The following is a 22,611-nucleotide window of genomic DNA, read 5'->3' as shown; positions in this document are numbered from 1 at the left end:
CTGACTTTATTTCCATACCCTATGGGCCGCTGATTATTGCACTCAGTGAGCAGCGCGGTGCTGCAGGAATGAATTACATTCTGTCAGATCGTGGTGCATTCAGGGCGCCGGCTCGCACAATGTTTCCACTCAAGCATGAATGTGTGTTTAAAGGGAGGAAGCAGCGAGAGAGGAGGAGGCTGCTGCTGCTGCTGCTGCTGCTGCTGCGTGGCCCGTTAGCTTCTCATAATGGAGGATCCCAAGGCGCTCCTTATCACAGGACTCCAGGCGGGTTAGAGGGAGATAAGACCGCCATTCATGTCTGTGGGAGCAGCAGCCCCCTGTGACACATGTCCTTGTGTGTAATCTCTTGTAGTACATGGTCAACTGAGAGCCTGTCAATGGGCTCTTTATAAAGATCGGCTAATGCTAACACATTAGTCACGCCGGCAAACAGGAACAGATTTAGTGGAGAGTCAACAGGTAGAGCAGCAGGCTGCGACGCTGCTAACAGGTTGCATTCACACCAGCAGACAGCAGCTGATGCTGTTCTGAGACCCTGAAGGTCTAATCCGGGCCTGTTTCTCTCAAACTGCTAACATTTTGGATTTAAGTGAAAGATAAAACAAAAAATCCTTCACTTTCACTCCGACATACACACTTAAGAAAAGCTTTTTAATCAAATGTTCTAGCTGCTGCTGCTTTATCGGAAGCTATTGTCTCTAAACACACATTTTAGGATGTTGCACCATGTTTTACTGTTATTTCTATTCATCGGGGCTGCAAACAACAAGAATAAAGCTGCATTTATTTTGTTTGCAGTCACTTTCTGGGTGTCTTCATTGTCTGCACTAAATTCTCATTAAATACAGTGTTTTCTCTTGTTTCTCTCTCAGTAATCAAATCAAACGTGTTAGTTCCAGCTTCTCAGATGTGAGGATTTGCTGCTTTTCTGTGTTTGCTATTGTAGTAAACTCAGGCTGCATGTGAAGACACCTGGGTCATTTCATGCACTCTGGAGGTTTTAATCACCTGAGGAGGACTTTATCATTACACACAAATTACACATGATGGCCTTTTAAAGACTCAGCATATTAAAATCTCACTGTTTCTGGAAAAACAACAAAGGGATTCAAAATTTCTCCACCACTGCAGTTAATCTAATAAATAAAACCATAGTCGACAGGTGAATTGATAATGAAGCTCTGCTTATGATGGTTTATTGGTTAATAAAGGGACACTGGTTTATCTGATCTCCCAGCATGTAGAGAGAGCTCAGGGTGGTGGTGAAGGATCGGCGGGTGTAGAGAGAGAGCTCAGGGTGGTGGTGAAGGATCGGCGGGTGTAGAGAGAGAGCTCAGGGTGGTGGTGAAGGATCGGCGGGTGTAGAGAGAGAGCTCAGGGTGGTGGTGAAGGATCGGCGGGTGTAGAGAGAGAGCTCAGGGTGGTGGTGAAGGATCGGCGGGTGGAGAGAGAGCTCAGGGTGGTGGTGAAGGATCGGCGGGTGTAGTGAGAGAGCTCAGGGTGGTGGTGAAGGATCGGCGGGTGTAGAGAGAGAGCTCAGGGTGGTGGTGAAGGATCGGCGGGTGTAGAGAGAGCTCAGGGTGGTGGTGAAGGATCGGCGGGTGTAGAGAGAGAGCTCAGGGTGGTGGTGAAGGATCGGCGGGTGGAGAGAGAGCTCAGGGTGGTGGTGAAGGATCGGCGGGTGTAGTGAGAGAGCTCAGGGTGGTGGTGAAGGATCGGCGGGTGTAGAGAGAGAGCTCAGGGTGGTGGTGAAGGATCGGCGGGTGTAGAGAGAGCTCAGGGTGGTGGTGAAGGATCGGCGGGTGTAGAGAGAGAGCTCAGGGTGGTGGTGAAGGATCGGCGGGTGGAGAGAGAGCTCAGGGTGGTGGTGAAGGATCGGCGGGTGTAGTGAGAGAGCTCAGGGTGGTGGTGAAGGATCGGCGGGTGTAGAGAGAGAGCTCAGGGTGGTGGTGAAGGATCGGCGGGTGTAGAGAGAGCTCAGGGTGGTGGTGAAGGATCGGCGGGTGTAGAGAGAGAGCTCAGGGTGGTGGTGAAGGATCGGCGGGTGTAGAGAGAGCTCAGGGTGGTGGTGAAGGATCGGCGGGTGTAGTGAGGACTCAGGGTGGTGGTGAAGGATCGGCGGGTGTAGAGAGAGAGCTCAGGGTGTTGGTGAAGGATCGGCGGGTGTAGTGAGGACTCAGGGTGGTGGTGAAGGATCAGCGGGTGTAGAGAGAGAGCTCAGGGTGGTGGTGAAGGATCGGCGGGTGTAGAGAGAGAGCTCAGGGTGGTGGTGAAGGATTGGCAGGTGTAGTGAGGGCTTGTTAACTCCACCTGGATCCTCCTCAAACATCAGTGTGTTTAAAACACACAACACATGATCAGTTTTAGGACATATTGGTGTGCGTTTCCATGGCAACGGTTGACTGACATTTGAGGGCTGGGAGACTCACGTTCGGTTAAAGTCAACGCTGATGTTCAACAAGCCCACATACTCTTTATTTGGGACCCATCGTGCTGTAAAGTTTGTATTTAACTGGAAACTAGGCTAGCTAGTTAGCCAAACTGTAAGACTGCTGTGTCGGCCATTTTCCTAACCAAACCTGTGAGTACAAATCATATTTTATGTTCTCTCTAAACAATAAAACCTTATTTACACTGTGCAAATACTGTCAGCTCAATGAGTGTTAATAAATGAATTGCAAAAACAAACAAAAAAAGAAGACAGACTGTCATTTTCATCGCTGTTTGGTTTGAAACGGACATTTTTCAGGACCAGCTTCTCGTCCTCAACCTTCGTCTTCTGGGACTCGAGCTGCCGTTTGTTTCTTTTTCTGCTGCTTTATTTTTGAGTTGAAAACAAACACAACTGTATGAAAAGGTTTTATTCAAAAGATGACTTTGTGTTAAAGGTCTGGTGTGGAGGATTTAGTGGCATCTAGTGGTGAAACTGCAGTTTGCAACCATGTGAACACCGCTCGCCTCACCCTGCCCTTCCAGGCGCGCAGGAGAAACTACGGTGGCCGAGAAAAACGCGACAGGCCCAATCTAGAGCCGGTGTTTGGTTTGTCCGTTCTGGGCTACTGTAGAAACATGGCGGTGCAACATGGCGGCCTCCGTGGAAGGGGACCCGCTCCCTCCGTAGATATAAACACTGATTCTAAGGTGACGAAAACACGACGACTCTTATTTTCAGGCGATTAAACACTGATGAAAACACACTTCTGAATATTATATTTCTGCCAGCAGCTGCTCCTGAACGTGACACGCTGGAGCTACGCTTTCATCTGCCAATTACTTTAATCAATTAATTAATTAATTAATTAACCATTATTTCTATAAAATGTCCATGTTTTGTCTGACAAGCAGAGATTTAGTTTATTGAGAATTAAAACATGTAGAAATATAAAACAGAGAGAAACAAAAGATCCGAGACACTGAAGGAACTGTCTCCAGAGAATTTCTGGCATGTTTTCCTTAAAAAATTACAATTCATTAATAATCAATTAATTAATTGATAATAAAATAGTTGATCATTTTTGACTGCATTTATTAATCTCAGGTGAGATCTGAATTCCCGATGTTCAGGCACAGAAGGGGAGTCTTTACGTCGGATCGATCATGTTGATTGATAATTTTATTAATGTGCTGACAGAAGTGTTTCTTGTACAGAAGATGTGTGTAAATATTGTTTGGTATTTTAGATGTTTGTATCTTCATATTTTAGTCAATAAACAAAATAACTAAAAGTACTAAAACCTCAGTGCAGAAAAACTCTGTTACAAGGAAATTAAATTTTACTGAAGTAAAAGTAGAAAAGTATTGGCATCAAAATATACCAAAGTAAAAATACTCACTCTGCAGAATAATATATATTATAGTACTGGATTATAATTATTGATGCATTAATGTGTTCGTCACTTTAATGCTGCAGCTGCTGAAGGTGGAGCTCAGTTTAATCACTTTATATTCTGCTGGGCGGCTTAATCTATAAATATATCATCATTTATTAGCAGATTATACTTTGTGTTAATAATCTGAAGCTGTCAGATCAACGTCGCGCAGCGAAAAGGAAAATATTTCCCTCTGAGACGTGAAGAAGTAGAAATTATCATGAGATGAAAATACCAAAGTACCTCAAAACTGTACTCAAGTGCACCTGCACCTGCACCTGAACCTGTACCTGAACCTGCACCTGAACCTGCACCTGAATCTGTACCTGCTGCACCTGAACCTGTACCTGCACCTGTACCTGCACCTGCTGCACCTGTACCTGCACCCGAACCTGTACCTGAACCTGTACCTGCACCTGCTGCACCTGTACCTGCACCTGCACCTGTACCTGAACCTGCTGCACCTGAACCTGTACCTGCACCTGCTGCACCTGCACCTGTACCTGAACCTGTACCTGCACCTGAATCTGCACCTGTACCTGCACCTGCTGCACCTGAACCTGCACCTGAACCTGTACCTGAACCTGCTGCACCTGCACCTGAATCTGCACCTGTACCTGCACCTGAACCTGTACCTGCACCTGTACCTGAACCTGCACCTGAACCTGTACCTGAACCTGCTGCACCTGTGCCTGAACCTGTACCTGTACCTGCACCTGAACCTGTACCTGCACCTGCTGCACCTGAACCTGCACCTGAACCTGTACCTGAACCTGCTGCACCTGCACCTGAATCTGCACCTGTACCTGCACCTGAACCTGTACCTGCACCTGTACCTGAACCTGCACCTGAACCTGTACCTGCACCTGCTGCACCTGAACCTGCACCTGTACCTGTACCTGCACCTGCTGCACCTGAACCTGTACCTGCACCTGTGTAAGTAAAGGGGTCCCGCCCCCCCTCAGCATCTCCTCTGTCATGCTTCTGTGGATCTGGGAGTTTGAAATCTATTCTTACACGCAAATTACAAATTTATTTTCATTATCGATTAACCTGCCAATGATTAAACAAGTCCGCGTGGGTCAGACCACCTGTGACCGCAGAGCCCCCCGAGGGTCCGCGGCCTCAGACCGGTGACCGGGGCCGGTTCAACCGGGAGACACGTCACCGCCACAGTCTGAGAGAGATCATTTTATTTCCTGATGTTCTGATTTGGAGTCATTGTTGTTTTATTACACTGACGAGCTGATAAGCTATTTGCTGTCTGGGTTTGATGATGTCACTGCAGCCCAGTGGAGACGCGTCTCCAGCAGGTGCTGCAGGTGTGTGACCTCGCGCTCATTCTGTCAAAGAAACTAAAACTAAACCATGACTCGGGTTCGATCCTCCCAGAGTGCAGCGTGACGTCTGCAGGTGTATCACTAATAAAAATCTGGAACCAGGTTAAAAAAAAATAAAATACATTTTGACTGAAACAATTAATTATGAAAATAGTTGCAAATTAATTTTCTGTCAATCAGCTAATCGATTAATCAACATATGGTGTCAGCTCTATTATATATGACGCGCTTTTTAAGGTCGTTTTTTGGTTTTTTGGTCTCAGTAGATTTGAAATGAGGCCGATTCTGAATTTCAGTAATTTATTTGGGGTTTTATTGCAGCAGGTTTTTTTTTTTTTTGCCCCAGACCCTCATGGGGGACAGAGGCTCCCAGCCTGGGGGGCCACAGAATAAGTCTCAGGGGCCAGGTGGGGGACGGGGTCTGAGCTCCTCTGGTCTGAAAGAATCATTTAAAATCAGTTTGAGGTAGAAACCACAGAAAATCCCAACCTCAGTGTTTCTACAGGAATTGTTTCCAGTGAAGAAGAGTTTGAGCTCAGACGTCAGCAACACACAAAAACAACTTCATGTTTTAAACAATAATATTAACAATAAGGATAATAATTAATGATAATAATGATCCTTACAGCCGTGCAGAGAAACGCTCGCCAACAAGCTGCAGCGCCATAGTTTGAGTCCCGCGTGGCAGTTTAACTTCTGTTCAGCGGAATCGATCATTCGGATCAGCCGGTGCTGACGGACTGGACTTCAGGAAGAACCGCTTCTCCACTGTGACACCAACAAGACCGGCCTCACACCCGACCGTCAGCACAGGGATCCTCAGCGGCCCGGATCCTGATTTTAAACTGGTGACGCATTACGTGTGTTTGGGTCCAGCCTGGTTCAGTAAAATGTGTTTTCATAATAATAATAATAATAATAATAATAATAATAAATAACAATAATAATATCTGTGATTAATGCTTGCGGGACTTTTTACAGCACTAAACCTCCCAAATACGTTCATGTGGATTTCTGTTATTGGAGTTTCTGTTGCAGAAGCCTGTAGCTGTCTGAGAATGACTAAATAAATAAATATGCATACACACATATACATATTATATATGTATATATATATATATATAGATATATATAGATATATATATATATATATATAGATATATATATATATATATATAGATATAGATATGTACACATATAAAAAATATATATATATATATATATATATATATATATATATATATATACATACATATATATATATATATTTATATATACATATGTATGTATATATATATATATATATATATATATATATATATATATATATATATATACATATATATATATATATATATATATATATACATATGTATATATATATATATATATATATATATATATATATATATATATATATATATATATATATATATATATATATATATATATATATGTATGTATGTATATTTATCTGTTGATGTAACAGACAGGAAACACGTCCTGTCCGGTGTGATGACTCGTCGGTGCTCTGCTCTCTAACGAGGCCAGAGGAAAAGACTGCACGCGGGCTGAGAGACTATAAGGACAGGAGCACGAGGGCTCAGCCCGCCGCGAGCCCTCCCGGTGATCAAAGGCCCAGACTCGGGCACGAGCGGCGGAGAGGAGCCGGACAGCTTCACCTCCTCTCGCTTTGATCATTTGTTTTTTCGTTCTCCAACACTTTTTGAATGAAAGACTGAGGCGCGTGACCTCCAGCTCCGGATCAGCTGGACGCCAGGCGGGAACTTCTGCTCCTCCGGTGCAACATTTCAACATTTCAACATTTCAACATTTCAGATCCAGTTCATCCAACTGCGCTCGTTTCTTAATTTACTTGTTTTTTTTTAATGATGTTTCTCTTTTCGTCAAAATCGTCTGAAAAATGTTTGAAAGTTTGAATTTATCCCTAAAAACGGAACGCGCTGAAAATCAAATCAAACACAAGCAAAGGCCACAGAAGCGACCGGCAGGAAGCCCTGTAATAATAATAATACTAACAATAATAATTATAATAATAATAATACTAACAATAATAATTATAATTATAATACTAACAATAATAATTATAATAATAATAATAATACTAACAATAATAATTATAATTATAACAATACTAACAATAATAATTATAATTATAATAATAATACTAACAATAATAATTATAATAATAATACTAACAATAATAATAATACTAATAATAATAATAATTATTATTATTATTATTAGTATTATTATTATTAGTATTATTATTATAATAATACTAACAACAACAACAATAATAATACTAACAATACTAGTAATTATAATAATTACTATTATTATCATTATTATTATTATTATAACAATAAGAAGAACAATAATAATAATGTAACAACAAAATGAATAATAACATCAATAATGATAATAATAATGATTGCAATAATAATAATAACAATATAATAATGATGATAATAATAATTATTGTTATTATTATTTTTACAATAATAACAATAGTAATTATTATTATTGTTGGTATTATTATTATTATTATTATTATTAGAACAATAATAACTGCTCTGCCTGTAGAATATTCGATCGCAGCAGCGCGTGGAAACAGAAAGTAAATAATGAATATCGATCATGCAGATGAAATATTGGCTGCTTTGTCCGTCATTAATTCGTGAATAAATCCCGTTATTAATTAATAATTAATTAATTAAACACCTGCATTAATGACCATTTATCGGGGGGAAACAACAAGCAAACATTTGAGTTTTTATTAAATAAAAGTGCATTACATTAACCTGCTATGATACACAACTGCGCAGGCGCCAGCCACAGCTTAAAACCAAACTCCTATAAATAAAAATGCGCGTGAGGAAATGTTTCTGCCGGTCTGCGTGTCTGTACAGGTGCGTGTGGTGCGTTCAGGGCCTCCTCCTAACTAGAGGCTGGTGTGTCGGGAGGCCCTCGCGGGCCCGCAGGAGGAGGACTTGTGGTTATTTTGTGACTGAAATCCAAAACCAAATAAACGTGTTGAGCTGATCTGCGATCAGTGCGTCTGTACAAAAACACATAAATTATTCACAGCAGATCATTTCTATCGGACACTCACGCTGCTATTTACAAGTTAAGCACCGTCCGCTGCGCCGGGTCCGGGTCCGGGGCCGGGTCCGGGGCCGGGGCCGGGGCCATGAAATGTCCGCCCAGCTCCTCTGCGTCCGGACCGGCGGCCTCCATCCGCGTGCAGAAAAAACACACGAAAACAAAACCACAAAGAGCATTTGTTCTGGAGGAAAGTCCTCCGGGGGTCCGTGTCACGTCCCACAGGAAGCAGCAGGCCGCTTTACGAGCTGTCGTTCTCCGACGTGTGCAGCAGCAGCGCGGAGCCCGGTTTGTGCTTCTTCAGCAGCTGCGTGATCTTCTCGTCGTCCGAGTTCGGGTCCAGAGGTTTGTTGTAATCGTCGTCTTCGTCCTCGTTGTCCGAGGTTCCCTTCAGCCGCTCCGTCTCCGAGTCCTGCTTCTTCTTGGCGGTGGCCATCTCCGCCGCGTGCTTTTTCCTCCACTTGGTCCTCCTGTTCTGGAACCAGACCTGAGCAACACACACAGAAGTCCGCTCAGCTTTCTCACGTTTCTGCGCAGCGTGAACGCACAGGGGCGGCTGCAAGTCAGGGTTCAGGCTTTCATCCCAACAACGCACGGATAATTATTATTAAACTATTTAGCGTGAACACAACCACAAATTAAGCTTTGATGTAAAAATATGAAAATATATATATATATATATATATATATATGAAAAGAAATAAACACGATGCATTATGGGGATTAAATGAAGCTCGTGTTCAAATGATAGAAAGGCCTCCTGCATTCAGTGACATTTTAGCAGAAACGAAAAAAACGTAAATTTAGACTAAAACACGAACCAAATATTTCCCAAAACGTTTCACCTGAAAATGAGATTTTTAATTCATTAAATGAGTGTGTAATTGAAAGGAGGCGCTCCGCGGTACCTTGACCTGGCTCTCGGTCATTCCCAGGGAGTAGGCCAGCCGCGCGCGCTCCGGCCCCGCCAGGTATTTGGTCTGTTCAAAAGTCTTTTCCAGCGCAAAGATCTGCTGTCCGGAGAAGGTGGGCCGCGTGTGCTTTCTCTTGCCGTCCTTGTCCAGCAGCACGGAGTTATGATCTGGAATGAAAACACAGCGCGGGGTTACACATCACACACACACACACACACACACACACTTCACGGACCAACAGGACGAACTAATAATATTATTTTATTCTTCTGACGGGACAAAGCACCGGGGGCACCGCGCGCACTTACGGGGGGAACACGCAAATCTGGCGTCCCTCCAGTGCGGGCTCTGCATGACCCCCGGCCAGAAGATCGGCGTCCTGCCCGGGAGGTCCGCCAGGGGCTTCGGGTACCGGGCCACCGCCACCGCCGCGGCGCTGGGGCTGAAGTAAAGTCCGGGAGGCGGCGGGGGGCTGAGGCTGCTGAACCGGGGCAGCCCTGACAGAATCCCCGCCGAGGAGGAGGCGGCGGCGGCGGCGGCGGCCACGGCGACCGTAGCGCCGGCGGAGGAGGCGGCGGGCCGGCTGAGGATGTCGTTTATTCCGTGAGGGGTGGCGGAGGAGCACAGCTGCGGGGAGCCGAGCCCCGAGGACAGCCCCGTGGAGCTTTTGATCCCAGGGGAGGACACGGCCATGCCGCCCGGGTTGGGAGACGTGGTGGCCGGTGAGGTAGAGGAGTTGGGGCCGGTGGAGGAGAGCGGGTAAGCCGGGTACAGCGGGGTCTTCATCTCGGTCATGCTGTGCAGAGCTGCTAAAGGGGGGGTGCTGAGGAGGAAGGCGCTCTGTCGGGACCCGTCCATCTGACCCACCGCTAACATTACCACTTCTCTGGAGGATCCGGGAGGACTGCAGCAGGGGTCTCTGGGTCTTTAGGGCCCTGCTGCACCTGACACAGTCCGGACTGCTACTAAACAAGAAGCCGCTCTTCTCTGGAGTCACATCCAAAGCCCATCTCAGGCTCGGCACGACTGCGAAATCCCAAAATCTTCAACTTGCAAGAAAAGCACCAGAAAGAAGTCAGTCTCCCCCGCAGACAGACCCGGATCCAGGTCCACTCCCAGACCAGGACGACAAAAAGACACTTTCTCTGCTGAGTTCAAGAAGTTCTGAGAGATAATAAAACATGATCATCTGCTCCTGCTGTCTATTAGCTCCAAAGTCCAAACTTTGAGAGGAGGAAACGGGGAGCAGAGGGGGTGTCTCTGTCCCGATTGGGTGACCTGGTGCTGACGTAGGGCCGTCTGGATTTAGGAGGGCCTCCCGATTGGCTCAGCGGCTCGGCTCTGATTTGCTGGATGAGACACCATCAGACGAGAAATAATATTTAATATTCAGTTTGTAAAAGGAGGATCAGCGATGCGGAGCTCCTGTTATCGATATCAAATGTTATTCTAACACATATGTTCATCTACAGATCGAACAGTTTAAAGAATAAATCACCAGGTGCATCGAGCATTATTAAAGGTAATTTTAAAGGTCTGAGGCCTAAAACAAACAACTTAATAAACAACTTCAATATTTCTACATTCTAAAGAAATTCATTAGAAATGAGGCTTCACTTTATTCTTCACCAACATTCAACCTGCAAAACAAACTATTTATCAAAATGGGATTTCAGCTCTTTCATTCATTTGTACACATCAACGAAACTCTGATAGAAAACTTCTTTTAAACTAATTTTACACGAGTTTATTTTATTGGGTTAGAAGAAGCTGAAGTGAATTTCTTTCTAGAATTTAAAAATGTCACATTTTTAGTGTCAAAAGAAAATTATTATATAATATTAGATTTTATTATATTTCTATTAAATTATATTTGCCTGAACAAGTGCATAAATCTGAGAAACTGATGAAAGGAAGATGAGCTGCAAGGTGACAGCGAAGGCCTCAAAGGCTGCTTTCAGCAGCATTAGCTTCAGTAGCTTTAGCTTCAGTAGCTTTAGCTTCAGTAGCTTCAGCAGCTTCAGTAGCTTTAGCTTCAGTAGCTTCAGTAGCTTCAGCAGCTTCAGCAGCTTCAGTAGCTTAGGCTTCAGTAGCTTCAGTAGCTTCAGCAGCTTCAGTAGCTTTAGCTTCAGTAGCTTCAGCAGCTTTAGCTTCAGTAGCTTCAGCAGCTTCAGTAGCTTAGGCTTCAGTAGCTTCAGTAGCTTTAGCAGCTTCAGTAGCTTTAGCTTCAGTAGCTTCAGCAGCTTTAGCTTCAGTAGCTTCAGCAGCTTCAGTAGCTTCAGCAGCTTCAGTAGCTTGGGCTTCAGTAGCTTCAGTAGCTTTAGCAGCTTCAGTAGCTTAGGCTTCAGTAGCTTCAGCAGCTGTAGCTTTAGTAGCTTTAGCAGCTTCAGTAGCTTAGGCTTCAGTAGCTTCAGTAGCTTTAGCAGCTTCAGTAGCTTAGGCTTCAGTAGCTTCAGTAGCTTTAGCAGCTTCAGTAGCTTAGGCTTCAGTAGCTTCAGTAGCTTTAGCAGCTTCAGTAGCTTCAGCAGCTGTAGCTTTAGTAGCTTTAGCAGCTTCAGTAGCTTAGGCTTCAGTAGCTTCAGTAGCTTTAGCAGCTTCAGTAGCTTAGGCTTCAGTAGCTTCAGTAGCTTTAGCAGCTTCAGTAGCTTTAGCTTCAGTAGCTTCAGCAGCTTTAGCTTCAGTAGCTTCAGCAGCTTCAGTAGCTTCAGCAGCTTCAGCAGCTTCAGTAGCTTAGGCTTCAGTAGCTTCAGTAGCTTCAGCAGCTTCAGTAGCTTCAGCAGCTTTAGCTTCAGTAGCTTCAGCAGCTTCAGTAGCTTCAGCAGCTTCAGCAGCTTCAGTAGCTTAGGCTTCAGTAGCTTCAGTAGCTTCAGCAGCTTCAGTAGCTTCAGCAGCTTTAGCTTCAGTAGCTTCAGTAGCTTCAGTAGCTTAGGCTTCAGTAGCTTCAGTAGCTTTAGCAGCTTCAGTAGCTTCAGTAGCTTCAGCAGCTTCAGTAGCTTCAGCAGCTTCAGTAGCTTAGGCTTCAGTAGCTTCAGTAGCTTTAGCAGCTTCAGTAGCTTAGGCTTCAGTAGCTTCAGCAGCTGTAGCTTTAGTAGCTTTAGCAGCTTCAGTAGGTTTAGCTTCAGTAGCTTCAGCAGCTTTAGCTTCAGTAGCTTTAGCTTCAGTAGCTTCAGCAGCTTTAGCTTCAGTAGCTTTGTTCTTTGAAGAACTGAACACATCTTGAAAAATTAGTCAAATAAAAGAGTAAAACCTCAGTGAAGCTGCGTGTCATTAAGTTTTGACGAATCGTGATTTGAACCATGAAACATAAAAACTTGACCCCGAGAGAATCAGGCCGGCAGCTAACCTCCCTCCAGCTAACATCCAGTCTGAACAATAAGAAACTGCCTCAGCGTCATGAAACATCACAAGTATCAGATAATGAAGAGGCAAACCTCACCAACATTCATTTTTCATTAGTAAAACAAACGTCATTTTCTAAATTCAGTTCCTGCTAAATATGTCCAATATACCTTTTTTAAATAAAAACTTAGAAAACAACCGTATGGTCTGTTAGCTAACATCGTAACAGCCGGCAGTAAACATGCTAGCAGATTAGCTCGCTAGCGGTCGTGCTAGCTCGGCTAGCGGCCGCTGTGGAAATGCTGCAGGAGAGCAGAGAGGAAGGGACGGGGGGCTGCTGCTCCTCCCGCAGGTTAACCAGGTAACCTCCAGGGAGGCACAGCTCCGGCTGGAACCGACGAGGAGTACTCGTAGGATGTATGTTGTATATATTTATATTCAGGGGTATGCTATATATATATATTCATTCAGGTGTATGCTGTATCTTCAGGTGTATGTTGTGTATATATATAATATATTCAGGTGTATGCTGTATGTATATTCAGGTGTATGCTGTATATATATGTATATATATATTCAGGTGCATCGCTTCACATCCTCAGCAGCAGCAGAGGGGGGGTCCATGTCCGTGGACCCTCTGTGGACCCTGTTAGTCCTGCTTCAGCCTGGATTTACTGACTGTTTTGTGGCTTTGAGTCAAACTGCCCTGTGAGTGTTGGACGACCTGCAGGTTCGGGGAGTCGGACAGACGTCTCTGTCTGTAAGAAGCGTTTCACTCTGGCAGCAGGGGGACAGCCAGGCCGTTTAAAGATGATTCCATTTGTGATTTTGTATTAATGAAATATTCACTTACTGTTGAAAAGAATGTGCGGTTGTTTCGGGCAGATCGCTTATTTGTTGTTGTGTTTTTTTTAAACTACACGATAATCCGACCTTGAATGCAGCATCAGCTGATCATCATCAAAGCAGAAAACAAAGAATCATCATGTTGCTGCTTCAACAGATCGATGACCAACAATATTTATAGATGTGTTATTTTCCATCTGCCTCTCTGAGTGTCTGTGTTTCTCCGCGGGATTAAACAAAGTACTGTAGTAAATACAAGAAGTATAAATCTACTCGTGGAAAGTACAGTTGCTCAGATATTACACTACAGTATTACTTTTTCCTAATTTATTTCTGATGTCATTTACTCGCTCTTTATTCATTATTATTATTAATTATTATATCATTATTATTACTGTTATTATTATTGATGAAACATCCAGTCAGCAGTTTAGTTTTACTGATTTCATTTACTGGCTCTTTATTGATTATTATTATCATCATTATTAATTATTATTAATTATTATTATTGATGAAACATCTGTCCAGCAGTTTATATGCTGAGCCAGCAACTAATTTATTACTGATTTCATTTACTGGCTCTTTATTATTGTTATTATGAATTATTGTTAGTCATCATCTTTATTACTACTATTGTTGTTATTGTTAGTTATCATCATTGTTAGTTATTATTATATTATTATTATTATTATTGTTGTTGTTGTTGTTATTGGTATTATTGTGTAAACATGCACAGAGGCTCACAGCCCGACGTCATCATCATTGTTAGTTATTATTATTGGTATAATGTTATTGTTATTATTTGTATTATTAATGTTATTGTCATTATTATTATTATTATTATTATTATTATTATGTAAACATGCTCAGAGGCTCACAGCCTGACGTCAGGGAAAATGTGACCGCAACAATCAGAATCCTTTAAAGCGCCAACAGACTGATTCTGCAGCTGTGACACAAACCGGTACAGCACTGCCTGGAGTCACCTGACTCACCTGCGGACAGGTGGGCAGCAGGGCACTCACCTGCGGACAGGTGGGCAGCAGGTGCGGACAGGTGGGCAGCAGGGCACTCACCTGCGGACAGGTGGGCAGCAGGGCACTCACCTGCGGACAGGTGGGCAGCAGGGCACTCACCGCGGAACAGAAGCGCCGAGAAGCGTCTGAGACAGGAAACCGGTTAATGACCGTCAGGAAAATATTCTGTTCCATATGAAAATCAGCAGAATCTCTGCAGGCGTCAGCTCTCAACAAGGAGATTCATTCAAACAAATAATCACTTATCAATAATGAAAAGCATCAGCTGCAGCTAATCGATCAGCTGCATAAATCAAATCTTTCAGACGTGATGAAACAAAACCAGCAGCTCTGCTTTTCCTGACGCCAAGCTTCAGCTTCGTTTAGAACTAATCTGATATTAGATTTAATAAAACATAAAGTCCCGTGTCTGTGCAGTGCTCACCTGTCCTGGCACAGGAGCCAGACTCCAGGCCGAGCTGAGACTGGTCCGGGTCTGAGACTCCGGACTGAACACACGGCGGTGCACCGGCGCCCCCCTGTGGCCGCTGCGGATACAGCAGCACTGTTACACTCAGGCCTTCAGACGGGACACTGAGCTGCTGTGAGGGGGGGGGGGGATTCCGGTCTTCATCTGAAAGGGTACTAGTAGCTCAAGGTCCTGGATGAACGCAGTGCAGGAACAGGGCTCCCTCTGAGATGGGGGGGCTCTGGTCTGTCTGAGTCCCTGTCAGTGAAGGGAGACCTCGACGAGTCCTGCTGTTCTTCTCCTTCCTCTGCTTTAAAACCAGGACTCTGTTAGACCTCTGGACCCTTGTCTGACACAGACCATGAACTCACGGGCCCTGCTCCTCCAGACTGAACTCAGACACACACGAGGGCCGTGTTTCAGCTCCGAGGGGGGGGGGGCGCAGGTGAGACTGTGCACTCTGCAGGTACACAGTATTACTGTATCAGCTGTTAAACAGCCACAAATCCTGCTAGAGGGTTAGTGTGTGCATATCTATATATATATATAGATATATCTCTCTATATCTATATATATATAATCTGTATATATAGTTATGGTACTTCACACTTATTTTATACTTATACCCACCTGATAATTTATTTTCTGACCTGTATTATAGTGTATTATATTATATTGTTTGTTAGTACTTCCTCCTGTGTGACTGACGTAAAGGCGAGCTGCTGTAACAAAGAGTTTCCCTTCGGGGATCAATAAAGTCTTTCTGATTCTGATATATTTATATATATCTCTCTCCACACACACACACACACACACACACACTCTCTCTGCAGGTGTAACGTGACAGTTTGTCTCTGTGACGTTGGTTCGTGTTCACCTGCAGATGGAAACTTGAGCTGAATCTGCTTTTCTTCTTCTCTTTGGATCAGATTCACGTTTGTTCTTTCACTTGGTTTCTGACAAATACACATCATTAACTACACATCATTAATTACACATCAACCCACAGAGGAAGTCCAGGTACCCGTGGAGACCATCAGTGCTGCACCCAGACCAGGTCTACAGAGGTGCACCTGCGTTACTTTGGGCTCAGACACGTTTACATACAAAGTTACATAAAGTCAAATCATCGTCTTGTTTCACATTTTTATATCATCATCGATGAAGTACTGCACTGGAGTACTGCAGAAGTACTGCACCGGAGTACTGCTACTGCAGAAGTACTGCACCGGAGTACTGCTACTGCTGGAGTACTGCACCGGAGTACTGCTACTGCTGGAGTACTGCACCGGAGTACTGCTACTGCAGAAGTACTGCACCGGAGTACTGCAGAAGTACTGCACTGGAGTACTGCAGAAGTACTGCACCGGAGTACTGCTACTGCAGAAGTACTGCACCGGAGTACTGCTACTGCTGGAGTACTGCACCGGAGTACTGCTACTGCTGGAGTACTGCACCGGAGTACTGCGAGTACTGCACGAGTACTGCACCGAGTACTGCACCGAGTACTGCTACAGCAGAAGTACTGCACCGGAGTACAGCAGAAGTACTGCACCGGAGTACAGCAGAAGTACTGCACGAGTACAGCTACTGCAGAAGTACTGCACGAGTACAGCTACAGCAGAAGTACTGCACCGGAGTACTGCTACAGCAGAAGTACTGCACCGGAGTACAGCAGAAGTACTGCACCGGAGTACAGCAGAAGTACTGCACCGGAGTACAGCAGAAGTACTGCACCGGAGTACAGCAGAAGTACTGCACCGGAGTACAGCTACTGCAGAAGTACTGCACCGGAGTACAGCTACAGCAGAAGTACTGCACCGGAGTACTGCTACAGCAGAAGTACTGCACCGGAGTACAGCAGAAGTACTGCACCGGAGTACAGCAGAAGTACTGCACCGGAGTACAGCAGAAGTACTGCACCGAAGTACAGCTACTGCAGAAGTACTGCTACTGCAGAAGTACTGCTACTGCTGAAGTACTGCTACTGCTGAAGTACTGCACCGGAGTGCAGTTTTGAGGTACTTGTGCTTGACCTGAGTATTTCCATATCTGCCCTTTTTCACTTCACTACATTTTTCTGATAACTTCAGTTATTTTGAAGATTCAGATTAAAACAAAACCAGAACCTAATGAACGGACTCTGGCTTTAGTTCACTGGCAGTACATCAAGTATGCGACCTGAGCTCCAGCGCTACATATTAATACATCACAGGTGTAATCAATACCATAACACATAACATTACTGGTGACTCATATCGAGGCCAGGTGAAGAGTTTGTCTGGAGCCCGGTGTGAATCACAGCGTGCACCGTTCACACGAAACCCCACAGGTTCAACCCCCGTCTGTCGGACAAATGAAGCCAGAGACGCCACTGTGATGAGTTGTCATCTTTATTAGTCTTTACTCCCGTGCCATGAGCTTCTGCTTCTTCAGCTTCTTCTGTGAAACCTGCGGAACACAAGCGGCGTTAGTAAGCGGCCGTCAGCGGGCGGCCGAGCCTCTCTGCAGCTCGGCCGCTCAGACGATACAGTGTTTTCATGGTCAATGCAAAGGTGTCCTAAGTAGTCATCACTGCAACAACAGGCACTGACATGACGACGGACGCCACGGTGCGTTCAGACACGCGTTCTCCTCCCCCTCGCCTCTCTGACGGCGCGTCTGAACGCACCGGCGGCCATCTTGCCCTGCGTTATCTGGGCTCTGTACCTTTTTCTTCTGGGCGACCTCCTCCTCGGGTTTGGGGACGATCTGCTCCTTCTCGGTCAGGATCATCTCGATGTGGCAGGGGGAGCTCATGTAGGGGTTGATGCGGCCGTGGGCGCGGTAGGTGCGTCTCCTCATCTTGGGGGCCTTGTTGACCTGGATGTGCTCGATGACCAGAGAGTCCACGTCCAGACCCTGAAACCACATCAAACCGGCAAACGGGTCAGAAACACCTGAACCAGCTGTGAACTCACAGGTTCGTTCCTCCGGCGCTCTGAAGGGCAGAGCAAACATCTGACCTCAAAGAAAACCGACGACCCGTTCTAACCCCCCCCAACGCCGCACGGCCACCGGAGCCGGCTAAGCTAAACGCTGGCTGTTAAAGACTTCAGAAGCGATCAGATCGAAAACCCGTTTGCGGCTCATTTAAACGCGTTAACGAGCCGCTGCAGCTGTACTTTAACGCCTGACCAGAAAATAATGACTTACCGGGAGCGAGTGCCTGGTTAACGCGCCGTATTCATGAGCCGCCATTACGTCGCTGTCGCTTCTCTTCGCTGGTTCAGTTGTCCGACGACAGAAAAATACTTTCAGCTGCATTAAAACTGACCACAGAGCAGCGGAGACCGAACTGATTCCACCCACATTCAGGACAAGTTTTAAACTCAACTTCGAGAAAAAGGTCCAAAAAAATAAAATAAAATGCAAATGAATGCTTGTTTCACGTGTTTCATGTACGTCATCATTTATTCACCAAGTCTGTTTCCGTCCAACGCCACGTTTACTCCTCAGAACACGAGCCGGGGTTCAGATTTTATGTGCGAATTGAAAATGGTCATAAAAACAGATAAAGTCAGTCAGCAACAAGTGAAACGTCCTTCATTCATTTGAGCTGCGACGCGAGTCGGAGTCTGCCCGTTCCAACAGCAGAACGCCTGCGCGGCGGCTTTCCAGCCTCCAGGACGCTGCACAGACGCTCGCCACGTGTTCGGTCGCTGTCACCGAGTCGACGGCTTTAACTGCTAACTGTAAAACACAATCACCCACAGCTTCGATACTCTAACGCAGCGCCGATACACGAGCAGCATGTAAAACGTATTTACAGTATCGACCACATCGTCCCCGCAGTAAAAGTGTAATTCACAGCGAAGAGCAGATCGCTCAGATGGGATGTTGTATTTTCATGGTTGATACAAATGTGCCTTAAAGTATCGTCACTGCGATCTGCTTCACGTGAATCAGCTGACCGACAGGTGACCTCTCACTCTGCCTGTTAACTTGTTATTCGATGAAAACACACGAGTTGGTCCCGTTTAGCTTCCCGCAGCACCGAGCAGCTGCAGGAAGGCATCGGTAACGTACCTTGAGCTCAGCGTTGCTCTCGGCGTTCTTGAGCATGTGCAGGAGGAACTCTGCGCTCTTCTTGGGCCAGCGTCCCTGCGTCCAGCCGAACTGTTTGGCCTGAAAAAAACAACAACAAGTGTTTAGGAGAGCTTCTTCCATCCAAGCTAACCAACATTAGCTGATCCACAAAAGATGCTCAGATTAAAAGATTAGTTTCATCTTTAATCCAAAGGTGTCCTAAGATGGTCATCACAGCAACTTTTAAGCCTCCCTTCAGTTCCTCTCAGGTGAAACCTGTTTAAACTCAGCTCACCTGGGCACACCTTCCAACGCCTCCGTTGTAGCGACGGAAAGGGACACACTGGTGCTTGACGATGACGTCCCTCAGGTACTTGTTGGCCTTGCGGATGTGCATGCCCTTGATGGCCTGGGCTGTCTCACGGGTGTTCTGGTGATGAAAACAAGCATCCACAAAACGGTTACAACTCAAAAAGTCGTAGAAACTCCTCACAGACAAACTCCATCACAACTTCAGAGTAGCTCAGCGTGTTTCTGACAGAACGTCGGAGAAATGTTTCCTTTAAGCTACTTATTTACTCACTCGTGTTGACGAGCATAAATCAACAGTTCTACCTTTCTATGAAACAAGATGCTGCAGGAAGCTAACTGCCGCCACTATAACTAGAACTCCCTTCAGATCGTGTTGTTAGAACAAAACCATTTTTTAGAATATCAGGCGGTTACGTATCGTTGTAAATATGTTTCGTCCAATAATTGTGTGTAAAAGCTATATGTGAAACTATACAACTGAAGCAGCGTTCAGTAGAAGGCGTCCGTTGTTTTCAGGTAACATCTGCAGGTCTGGTACAAGAACGTGACCCAGCTGTTGACCGTCGCTGACGTAAGCCGACGCCAAACCCACACGATTACACAGACAAAGATATAAAGACTGTATTATCATCATCAACCGTAAACCCACTTCGTACTTCATTTATTTTCTGACCTGTTTTATAGTGTATTATATCATATTGTTTGCTAGTACTTCCTCCTGTGTGCGCTGACGTGACAGTGAGCTGCTGTAACAAAGTTTCCCTTCAGGATCAATAAAGTGTTTCTGATTCTGATAAAAACTCCCACAATACATTAAACAGCCACGTTACACAACTCTGATCCAAGAGGGTCTTTAGACGTCGACTGGATCTGTTTCCTGCTTTAACAACATGAAGGTAAATGTTTATCACGACGTTATAACGCGTTTGTTAAAACTGAATCGCGAGTTAATTACTCAATAACATGAATATAGTTATAATGGGAAAAGAATCTTAAACTAGGGCTGCAACTAACTTTCATTTCACCTTCTGATTTTATTGATTAATCTACTCTATAAAGTTTCCCCCCCACCCCCGGGACCAGAGAGTGATCCAGCTCCTACATGTGTAGTTTTACCTTTAGTTTCAGTTAAGTCGAAAACAGGGTTAGGGTTTACTAGTTATGTGTAAAAACAAATATAAACGCGACAAGGATCTTGTTAAAGTCAAGTTTCTGATCAGGAGTAAGCAGATATTTAGCACCACAGCGGCAGCAATGCGTTGCCGTGTAAAGCATCTCAGTTTAACAGTATTATAACAGCAGCTGGAGCTTTAAACTCAAACACATCGCAGACAAACAGCCTGGTTTTTCCACCTGAAGTCTTTCTGTTTCTGCAGATAGTCAGACAGAAACACATCTTACCTTGAAGTGAACCCGCAGGTTGGAGCCCCTCGACTTGCATGCTGAAATAAGACGCAAAACAGTTAAAACAACAGAACCCAGCTCGTTTACACAGAACATCTTAAAACACACATCTGGCAGCTCAGTTCTTTCATCGATTTATTTTCATGTGTAATCCAAAGGTGTCCTAAGCAGTCATCACAGCCACCACGCCGGGCGTCAAACACCCAAACCCCGTCATCTCACTCACATTTAGTCGGGTTCTCGGGGTCGAGAGAGTAGCGGACCATTTTCAGATATCTGGAAGGAGAAACATGTTTCATTTAATTCACTGTCGATTAAAAAAATAATAATAAAGGCTCCTCATGACTTCGGTTTGCTGCGTTAGCATTAGCTCAGGTTAGCTTAAGCTCCGGCACTAAGCAGCCACTAGCCGACACCGAGAATAAACTAGAAACAATAGTTATTATTTAACACGCGAAACACAACTAATATAGAGAAATTAAGCTGCAGTTGATTTAAACACAGTAATTTCATGCGGTTTTATCGTCAGACGCCTCCAACATGGCGGAAACCTGATGTGTTAGCCAACAGACCGGCATCCTCACAAATACTCAGTTAAAACAGATTTTTACGGCTCCAAACACAAACATCTATCATCGTCTGATGTGTTTAACGATGTTTAACAAAACGCAGCGGTTTAAAAAGCAGGATGGCGACGATTCAGTTAAGATTTAACACAGATTCTCGTCTTCAAATGCGGGACTGTTCTCCTACCTCTGAGGCCGCGGAGGAAAGAGGAAGAGCCGGGACAGCGCGCCTCTTCTTCTGCTGCTTGTAAGAGTTACCGCCCCCTGCCGGACAGGAGGAGGACGGCCCTGAGAGGAGGTTCAGCGCCCCCTGCCGGACAGGAGGAGGACGGCCCGGAGAGGAGGTTCAGCGCCCTCTGCTGGACAGGAGGAGGACGGCCCGGAGAGGAGGTTTAGCGCCCTCTGCCGGACAGGAGGAGGACGGCCCGGAGAGGAGGTTCAGCGCCCCCTGCCGGAGAGGAGGTTCAGCGCCCTCTGCTGGACAGGAGGAGGACGGCCCTGAGAGGAGGTTCAGCGCCCCCTGCCGGACAGGAGGAGGACGGCCCTGATGCTGTTTTATTTAATATTTTTCCAATTTTATTTTATTTTTACGATAATTTTAGTATTTGATTTCTTTTTAATTTTATTATTATTATTTTATATAATTTTATAATTTTGAGGGGTTACTTGTACTTGTCACCTCTCCTTTACCTCACCTCTGTGACTGTTCACTGAGTGATCACAGGTGTAAAGAGGAGCCAGGTGTGTGTATATATTATTATATACATATACTCCCTTATATATAATATTTGTGCAGTTACCAGAAGTCAACATACTTAAAGTGGCTATATATTTAGATTATCAATAATTCATTATGTAAATGTATTAGAGCTAAAACAATTATTCGATGAGTTGATCAACAGGTAATTAATTACCAACAATTTTAATAACTGATTGATTGAAAAAGTAATTTTTCAAGCGCTAACACCAAATATTCCCTTGTTTCAGCGAAATGTCTCAATGTTTCTCTGTTGTGTCTCAGTAAATTGAGTCTTTGGGTTTTGGACTTGATGTTTTCTGACATTTTATAGAACATACGATGAATCCATTAATTGAGAAAAGAATCGTCAGATTAATCGATAATGATGATAATCATACGGTCGCAGCCTGTAGTTGTGGATGCTTGGCAGGAGAAGCTGCGGTTGTTGACAAATACATTAATAAACATTAATAAAATATATTTATATCTGCTTACATCTACATGTATTAAGAGTGTTTATGCTGCTTATCAATAGCAGATAAACACTTCTTATAATCCAAGTGCAGTAAAAGCACAAGATGTAAATGTGAATTTGTGAAC

General features: G+C 44.7%; 2 protein-coding genes, 1 long non-coding RNA gene and 3 other non-coding genes across 6 annotated transcripts; all 6 read right to left on the bottom strand.

The window, feature by feature from the left end:
• Nucleotides 1-5,498: 5,498 nt before the first annotated feature.
• LOC122865311 lies at nt 5,499-6,227 on the bottom strand. The gene is made up of 2 exons (XR_006375452.1): nt 5,839-6,227; nt 5,499-5,648 (listed from the first exon to the last, which is right to left on the bottom strand). It is a non-coding gene; the product is annotated as an uncharacterized LOC122865311 (long non-coding RNA).
• Nucleotides 6,228-7,995: 1,768 nt separating this feature from the next.
• On the bottom strand, nt 7,996-10,629 carry nkx6.1 (NK6 homeobox 1). The gene is made up of 3 exons (XM_044173569.1): nt 9,561-10,629; nt 9,247-9,419; nt 7,996-8,825 (listed from the first exon to the last, which is right to left on the bottom strand). Exons 1-3 carry the CDS (start codon nt 10,126-10,128, stop codon nt 8,580-8,582), a joined length of 987 nt encoding a protein of 328 aa, XP_044029504.1. The 5' UTR covers nt 10,129-10,629; the 3' UTR covers nt 7,996-8,579.
• A 6,668-nt stretch (nt 10,630-17,297) lies between these two features.
• Nucleotides 17,298-21,517, bottom strand: rpl17 (ribosomal protein L17). Its single transcript, XM_044173568.1, has 7 exons — nt 21,460-21,517; nt 20,933-20,982; nt 20,704-20,744; nt 19,286-19,420; nt 18,991-19,089; nt 17,632-17,823; nt 17,298-17,373 (listed from the first exon to the last, which is right to left on the bottom strand). Exons 2-7 carry the CDS (start codon nt 20,970-20,972, stop codon nt 17,326-17,328), a joined length of 555 nt encoding a protein of 184 aa, XP_044029503.1. The 5' UTR covers nt 20,973-20,982; nt 21,460-21,517; the 3' UTR covers nt 17,298-17,325.
• Nucleotides 17,438-17,502, bottom strand: LOC122866197. The gene has a single exon (XR_006375637.1). It is a non-coding gene; the product is annotated as a small nucleolar RNA SNORD58 (small nucleolar RNA).
• LOC122866195 lies at nt 19,164-19,230 on the bottom strand. Its single transcript, XR_006375635.1, has one exon. It is a non-coding gene; the product is annotated as a small nucleolar RNA SNORD58 (small nucleolar RNA).
• Nucleotides 20,820-20,889, bottom strand: LOC122866196. Its single transcript, XR_006375636.1, has one exon. It is a non-coding gene; the product is annotated as a small nucleolar RNA SNORD58 (small nucleolar RNA).
• Nucleotides 21,518-22,611: the final 1,094 nt, after the last annotated feature.

The sequence above is a fragment of the Siniperca chuatsi genome, linkage group LG18, assembly GCF_020085105.1.
Source record: "Siniperca chuatsi isolate FFG_IHB_CAS linkage group LG18, ASM2008510v1, whole genome shotgun sequence".
NCBI lineage: Eukaryota > Metazoa > Chordata > Actinopteri > Centrarchiformes > Sinipercidae > Siniperca > Siniperca chuatsi.
Note: the sequence above shows the minus strand (reverse complement) of the source record. Positions and strands in the feature narration are given on the sequence as shown.